Source organism: Panonychus citri, unplaced genomic scaffold (assembly GCF_014898815.1).
Source record: "Panonychus citri isolate SS breed McGregor unplaced genomic scaffold, ASM1489881v1 Contig00066, whole genome shotgun sequence".
Taxonomy (NCBI): domain Eukaryota; kingdom Metazoa; phylum Arthropoda; class Arachnida; order Trombidiformes; family Tetranychidae; genus Panonychus; species Panonychus citri.
In genome coordinates, this window is record NW_026515471.1 from 51,602 (window position 1) to 59,560 (window position 7,959).

General features: G+C 29.6%; 2 protein-coding genes across 2 annotated transcripts; one reads left to right on the plus strand and one right to left on the minus strand.

Annotated features, from left to right (window-relative positions):
- Positions 1-14: 14 nt before the first annotated feature.
- On the minus strand, positions 15-2,375 carry LOC128386242 (transmembrane 6 superfamily member 1-like). Its single transcript, XM_053345248.1, has 3 exons — positions 1,711-2,375; positions 1,392-1,593; positions 15-881 (listed from the first exon to the last, which is right to left on the minus strand). The coding sequence occupies exons 1-3, from the start codon at positions 1,916-1,918 to the stop codon at positions 119-121; spliced, it is 1,173 nt and encodes a 390-aa protein (XP_053201223.1). The 5' UTR covers positions 1,919-2,375; the 3' UTR covers positions 15-118.
- A 42-nt stretch (positions 2,376-2,417) lies between these two features.
- LOC128386241 (serine/threonine-protein kinase TBK1-like) lies at positions 2,418-7,250 on the plus strand. The gene is made up of 10 exons (XM_053345247.1): positions 2,418-2,947; positions 3,335-3,464; positions 3,529-3,710; positions 3,793-3,950; positions 4,026-4,136; positions 4,204-4,383; positions 4,466-4,810; positions 4,901-5,707; positions 5,773-5,835; positions 5,904-7,250. Exons 1-10 carry the CDS (start codon positions 2,711-2,713, stop codon positions 5,938-5,940), a joined length of 2,250 nt encoding a protein of 749 aa, XP_053201222.1. The 5' UTR covers positions 2,418-2,710; the 3' UTR covers positions 5,941-7,250.
- The last annotated feature ends 709 nt before the right edge of the window (positions 7,251-7,959 follow it).

A 7,959-nucleotide genomic window follows, 5' to 3' on the forward strand; every position in this document is an offset into this window, starting at 1 on the left:
GAAACAAATTTAAATTGTTTGTCTTGCAATTTATATAAATTTATTTCTTTTTGGAAAATATAAAATAAAAACATTTACATTGAAAAAAAATCTTGATTGGAAACAATTGTAATTGTTTTTAATCAGTTGATTTCTTTTGATCAAAACTTGTTACCTTATCTTCATCGTCTTCATATGTTTCTGTTGATTCATCTTGTTTGCATCTAATTGCGAGTAAAATAGGACCAATGGTTAAGATTAAGTTAATTGACCAGAATAAAAGTTGTGACATAAAATCAGAGGGCACCCTAAGTATATAGGGTGTTCTTGAATGGAAAGATGAACCAATATGAGTAAATTGGGCAGCAATAACAGCTCCAGCCAGGAATGCACTTAGTTTGGACATTGTTTGATTATTAGTACAACGATTAACAATTAACCGGTTAATTGCATACAAATAAAAGGGTAAATAGTAAAATAAATAGATAATCATTTGAATTTTAGCAAAAGGTGCTGGAGTTGAGGATAACAGGTAAGGTTCAACGGATTTTGTATAACTGGTACACAACCAAAATGGACTGTCCAGAACAGCAAGGCCACGAAGAAGAGTCATCAAAGTCGATAGTAAAAATATAAAACAAAGTATTAGGTCAAAAGGCCGTTTCCATATGAAATCAATTTCATCTGATTGATTTTGTTGGTTAATTGTGGATTTGGTGGTTTTCCTTTGTTTCTTGATTAAAACACAATAGGCCATGTGACAGGGAACAAATATAAATGGTAAATACATGAGAAAACCTCCATTAAGGCCAGTTTTACCGACCATAATACCGATCAATAAAACGAGGCTATTATTCAACCAAGAACCAAGCCAAAAGCATAAAGTATCGGTGTAATCATTGCTATTGGAAAAAAATAAAGAGAAAGTTTTGTTAATTATAAACAATCAAAGAGATACGAAAAAAACAAACACAAACCATTTAAAAACCTAACCAGAATTTATCTGTTTACTCACATTGAGTAGTAATCAAGGTAACAATCTAATAGCTTAAATAAATCATCATATTGATTTAGTAATACATGTATTAAAAATAATCTACATCAAGGAAAATATTATCTTTTGGAAATCACCATTATCAAAATAACACAATTAATTGCTAATTAATTGTATTAGCTACCTATTGATTAACATTTGCTTAATGACAAAGACTCTAGAGAGAGAGAGAGTTAATTAATCAATTAAGCTGATTAGTTGAAGAATAAAAAACTCTTGAGTTGATAAAATCAAAGGCACAACAAACGGAATGAAAAGAAGAAAAGAAATTAGGTGACCTTGTCATTGGATATAATATATTGTTCTGGTGATTATTTTTAATTGTTGACTCGTTGAAACCATTTTTATAGTTAATTACCTCCATGTAATAGCAGCAACAATCATCAAGGCTAATGCATGATTAACAATTCCATTCCAATGGCAGATCATGGCTCCAAATGAAGATCTTAAATGGGGTTCTCCATGTTTAAGAAAAGAATTGGTGAAACCTGAGATTAAACTTTCCAATTCCAGTGCTATAATTAGACAGGAAACACTAATGAAACAAATTGTTCCAAAAACTAGAAGATAAATGAAAAAGGAAAACAACAATTAAAAATGAGGAAAGAATTTTTTTATATAAAAATTATAGGAACAAATTAACTACCGTTTTGACAATGTTATTGGTTTCAACTTACTGTAAAAAGGGTAACGATTGTTTCTTGGGACACCATTACGAGTAGACTTGATTATGGTGATTAAAACTAATCCACCAATTAGGATGGTCAGTAAAGAGATAAAAAAAGGAGTTATCCCGCTTTTATCAATCAAACGGTTGATCACATAGATTAAAGGAATGGAATAAGTTGATGTGATGAAAACTTTGGTGGCAACAGAAAAAGACATGATCAGTTTAAAGATACCGGATGGAATTTAGAACAAATCAATTCAGATGATGTTGGAATCACAATTAAAATTCACACCCAAACACCAAGAAGAAGGCAAAGAAAAATAAACAAAAGTAAAAATTGTAAATGGAAAATCAAAAAGAGAACAAAATAAAAAAGAATTGAATTGAAAACAAGAAGAATAATTAACAGAAATTAATCACATTAGGTAACCAGTTAATTCGTTCAACCGGTCAACTCACATAGTGGAACTAAGAAGGAAATTCTTTTAATCCATGTTAATCTCTAATTCCATGGATTTAAATGAACGACACGAAGTAAAAAAAAAAAGAAAATGTCTTCACATGATGTTTGTTGTTGTTCAACAGAAGGAGAGGAAGAGAGAGAAAAGAAAAAAGAGAAAAGAACAAAAAGAAAGAGAAAAAAAATTCTCTTCTCTTTCCTTTCTTTTTTTCTCATAAACGTAAACTCAATTTTCTGTTACTCTTGATTAGAGTTGTTGATTCTTGTTTACCTTTTTCTCTCTCTAATTTTGTTAATTTTATTTAGAATTTAATAATTTAATGTGTAACCCAAACAATCAACAATCTTTTTAATTGTTTCTCTGGTTTAATCTGAGAAAGAAACACAATTTAAGTGAAAGAGAGAAAGTGAAAGAGACAACATGTGAATCAAGTGATACGTTTTCTTTTTGTGTATCATTACCTTTATTTTTGTTTTCTTCTTGTTTTCATTTGATTTTTAATTATGTTGAACAATTAAATTCTATTCTTTCTAAATTGTTACCATTATGGCTTACCTGAGGAGTTCTCGTAATTATGTTTGGAATGTGAATAATGTTCTGGGCAAAGGGGCTACCGGGGCAGTTTATTCGGGTGTCAATAAGTATACTGGTGATCCTGTTGCGGTGAAATCTTTTAATCATGCCTCTCATATGAGACCTTATGAAGTTCAAGAGAGAGAATTTGAAGTTCTAAAGAAAGTAAATCATCAGAATATTGTTCGTTTAATTGCCATTGAAGAAGAGGTAAGTTCAATTAGACTAATCAACAACAATAAGAAAAAAATTGGACAATTTTCCTGGTCATTTCTGTTTCTCTTTCTCCCTATACATTTACTATTGTTATTATGAGAAGTGTCCATTTTAAAACTATCAACACCTTAAGCGTATAAGGAAGTGTTTCATTTAATTTTACCTTTAGAATCAATTTAGGTCAATCTATAATTATTTCTGGACATCGTCAGGTTTTAAATTGTTACGTTAAACTTGTCAGGCCTAAAACTTGAGATGTTCTTGTCTATATAATTTGAGAAAAAAAAATCTACTCATCCAAAAGTCTTTTGTTTACAATTAAATTTTAGAGGACAAGTTAACATGTAATTAACATTATTATTATTATTGAATCTTCCATAGAATGAATCTCACCATAAAGTATTAATCATGGAACTTTGTACTGGAGGAAGTTTATTCAATATTCTTGATGATCCAATTAATTGTTATGGTCTTGAGGAGAAAGAGTTTATTGCTGTTGTCAAACATTTAGGTTTGTATTGATTTTGACACTCGATCTTGTGATTTATTCTAATTTTATTTTCTAAATCATTTAGCTGCGGGTATGAAACATCTAAGAGACATGCACATAATCCATAGAGATTTAAAACCAGGTAATATAATGAAATTTATCGGTGAAGATGGTATTTCGATTTACAAGTTAACGGATTTTGGTGCTGCTCGAGTCTTGGAGGATGATCAGCCATTCATGTCACTTTATGGAACTGAAGAATATCTGGTAATCTTATTGATACCATTATCATTTTTACAATTTTCTACTGTCTATGATTGATTGATTCTAACTTTCAATTTTCTATCAGCATCCCGATATGTATGCACGAGCCGTTCTTCATAAATCAGCTGGTAAATCGTTTCGTGCCAATGTTGACCTTTGGAGTATTGGAGTTACTCTTTTTCACATAGCAACTGGATCTCTACCGTTTAAACCTCATGGAGGAAGAAAAAACAAAGAAACTATGTAAGAAATTTTCGATCAAATTATTCCAATTCGTAACAATTATTATTAACTTCATTTTCTAATGTAAAACTTTAGGTTTAAAATAACAACAGAAAAACAATCAGGAATCATCTCGGGATATCAACATACAGAAAACGGTGAAATCGTTTGGAGTCGAAATCTCCCGCAAACTTGTCTCCTTAGTCCGTAAGTATTAATAGCAAGTAAATTGTAATCAAGAGTGATAACTATATTATTATATTTCTATATTTAGAGCTATCCAAGGATTGATTGTTCCTTTATTAGCTGGAATTATGGAATGTGATTCTCATAAAATGTGGTCGTTCGAAAAATTTTTCTCCACCGTAACTCATGTTCTATCTCATAATGTACTTTATATTTTTTATATCAATCATATGGAAGATGTGGTAATTTATCTTCATCCATCCGTAGGGTAAGAGGATAATTTTTAATTACAATCATTACAATATTTTTTAATAATTTCTCTCTCTCACTCTCTGATTGGTTGCTTTTAGAACTCTTAACGATTTAAAACATAATTTGGAAACTAAAGTATCAATTCCAGCCAAAAGTGCACTTCTCCTTTGGAATAAGCAACAAATCCATGATCTATCGGAAGTTAATTGTTCACCAGATAATCCAATTTTACTTCTAAATTCCGATGTAACCAAATTAAAGCCAAGTCCTTTATTATCGAAACAATTACCGAAATTTCCAGTTATGCATACAACATTAACCAATCTCGAAGAAGATGCTCAAAAGTCTAAAATTTGTTCCTCTATAGCTTATGCATATTCCAGAGCTATCGAAAAGTGTGTTCTCTATTATCAATTAGCCAACATAACTCCAATGCATGTTATGTAAGTGTAACAATTAACGTTGAATTTATTGATACAAAATTTATTTGATGTTCTAATTTGATTAACTTTATGTTTCAAACTTTTTTTCAGATCACTGATTGATTCCAATTTGCGTTTACTTACTGAGAAACAACAAGCTTGCTCCCATTTTTTCAACTCATTAACACACCAATTGGCTTATTTCAGTGATGTAGATGATTATCTTAAACATATCGCTCAACTATTAAATTTGGAGGAATCTGTTAGCATTAATTTTGAATCAATGGCCAAGGGTCACATATTGTTTGAAAGTTTATCTGATTATTCATCAACTTTGATGCCCAAGATGACATGTATGAAGGAAAATGTTAAAAATCTACAAGAAGATTGGTATAAGATGAACAAATCGACGGGTGAAGTGGACATTGAAACAGCTAAATCAAGGTCAAAATATTATTCTCAAAAGATTCGTGAATCTTGGCAATTATTGCATAAAGACAAAGCAGCTCGAAATTTAACTGTGGCCGAAGATCAACTTCACCAATTGGAGAAGGTTAAAATTGATACTAATTCTAAAAAACTGAAAGTTCTAATGGAGGATATTTGCTGTACTGCGCTGTCAGAGATTACAAAACGACTCGAAAATTGGTACACTGGTGCTCAAGTTGCGCTCAAACAATCGGAATGTTTATTTAAAGAGTTCTCAATATTTACCAATAATTGCGAAGAGTTACAACAGTGTTTGAATAAAGTTCGAGATGATCAGAAATGCCTTTGGCAAATTACGTTTAAAAAGATTGAACCCAAAATGAAGGAATCAGTCGTTTCATCGTCGACAATCAATTTGACGGAAAAATTGGCCGATGGTCTGAATGATGGTACTCGAGATTATCGAAATCTTCAAAAGTTTCTAAGAGAGTGAGTATTTGTGTTCGATAAATTTCGAAGTCAACAATTAATGACAATTTAATTTCTATCCACAGATACGATGAGAAAAGAGAAAGGTTTTTCTCCTTGGTTGAAGAGAATCGAAATCTAGTAAATGAGTGAGTATTAATGCAACAATTAACTGAACCAATTTTTATCTCAATTAAATAATTTTTTTCTTCTTCAGATTCGAATCAATTTCATTAAGAGATAATCAACAATAAATCGATGTGATAATCAATGTTTACTATTAAATTCCTGTTCACCTGATGGATAAAAATACTGGATTAACGATTAATATTAATCATAGATCTGAATTTTCTCTAATTATTAATCATGATCATGGTTTTTACAATTGCCTTCTTATTGATTTTATTAGATTGTTAACAATTATTACAATGATTAACTTTACCTGATTTTCCAAGAGCAAAATCAACACATTAAGCATAACAATAATAATTTAATTGTTGCCTTATAGCATTTAAATTTGGATTCAATTCCCGTTAAATTGTCTTTCCATTTAATCATTCTGCAATTAACTAATCATTCCCAATTAATTTTTGGTGTAAATCTTCATCTTCAATTTTACCTGATAAATTGAAAACACAAAAAATTATCAATCAAAGTAAATTATCAATTTTACTTTGAACAATTCAAAATAAAAATAAAAATGCAAATCTAATGATCTAAATTATGATCATCACTAATTAAACTGTTATCCAATTCACCGAAACATTTACATTGTTTCTCAATTTCCTGAGATTAGAAACAATTTATCATTGGAAAATTATTCTAACCAAGAATTGAAAATCAATCAATGGCTAATTGTTGTTGATTAAGATAAATGATATGATAAAATTGAAAAAAAAATTAATAATAAAACAAAAAAAGATTAAAATTGAAATACAATATGATTCATATGTATGGATATCATGAAATTCATCATGAATTTTTTTCAGGTCAATCAACTCAATCAGTTGAATGAAATCCATAGACTCAGTCAGAGATTATTCAACTTACATGGTAAACAATTTTCTATCTATTCCATCAGAAGATTAATCAATTGAAACAGAATTTCAAATCTTTCGAACGATTAAAATTCTAGGAAAATTGGAAAGGTGAACAATTAACCTGATTGATTGTCATTGGAAATCGAAAGTGAATTACAATTAGAACAAAATTTGATTACAATTAACGAAGTACAATAAGGTAACTGTAAGAAAATTAGAGTAAAAGAGATAATAGAATTTTCTTTTTGCGCCGTCGTCGATTCCTCTTCGAACCAGGAACAGTTCTTGAACCCAGAATTCGAGAGAGTTACCTTTCTGATCATCATCATCTTCTTCTTCTCTATCATCCTCATCATCCTTTCGAATTCTCTTTCTTCTCTTCTCATCTCTTTCTTCAGTACAACAAACTCCAAGTCACTTGTTATTAACCAGGGATAAAACTCCCAACAGTTTTTGATACAATTCTTACTCCCAGTTATTAATTGTTGTTAATTTCTCGATAAATATTAAATTGTTGTTGATTCTATGATAAGTGAAGAAAATATCATTAATAGTAATCAACAAATTAAATTGATGAGGAAAAATATTGTTTCAACTTTTAATCGTTAATTTATTTACCCGTTTTCTAATTGTTGATTGTTTTTCGTTTAAAATTTGTTACCTTGTTAATTGTTGGTTAATTTAAATGATGGATTATCTATTTCAGGTGATTTATATTATTGATAATATGTTCAAAGTTATTGATGATCAACAATTATCAACAATTTCATCTGAGATTAAGTTTAATCTCAATAAAATGTTTCTCATGACAATTTAATCGTCAAAATCGTTAAAATCTGAAACAATTAATTTCATCAGATTTATCTGAGTTAATTGTTAATACAATAAATGTGATCAAGACAATTTTTCAATCAATTGTGTTCAAGAAAAAGCAATGATTTGTCAAGCTCAACATTCAACCACCAACAATATCAAGGTAATCAGCAAAAATCCAAGTAATTGGGATAATAATAACAACAATTAACAGTATAATAATAATTAATAGTAATAATAATAACCACAGTTAACAGAAAGCAATCAACGTTATTCAATGTGTTCCAATCATCATCATCTTCATAAGGATAGTGAGGATTAAATTCAAAAGGATTAATAAAAGAAACAAAAACCAAACGCTCAAAAATTGAACCAAATTAACGAGTAATAAACCAACAGCAATCAACAATTAGCCACAAT

Excerpts from the sequence above, each read along its gene's own strand:
- LOC128386242 (XM_053345248.1), bottom strand. The coding sequence starts at position 1,918 with ATGTCTTTTTCTGTTGCCACCAAAGTTTTCATCACATCAACTTATTCC. Across the intron at positions 1,594-1,710 it reads CAATCGTTACCCTTTTTACA|TTTTTGGAACAATTTGTTTC; the intron begins GTAAGTTGAAAC and ends TTTATCTTCTAG. Across the intron at positions 882-1,391 it reads GTTGCTGCTATTACATGGAG|CAATGATTACACCGATACTT; the intron begins GTAATTAACTAT and ends TTTTTCCAATAG.
- LOC128386241 (XM_053345247.1), top strand. The coding sequence starts at position 2,711 with ATGGCTTACCTGAGGAGTTCTCGTAATTATGTTTGGAATGTGAATAAT. Across the intron at positions 3,951-4,025 it reads AGAAAAAACAAAGAAACTAT|GTTTAAAATAACAACAGAAA; the intron begins GTAAGAAATTTT and ends GTAAAACTTTAG. Across the intron at positions 5,836-5,903 it reads AATCGAAATCTAGTAAATGA|ATTCGAATCAATTTCATTAA; the intron begins GTGAGTATTAAT and ends TTTCTTCTTCAG.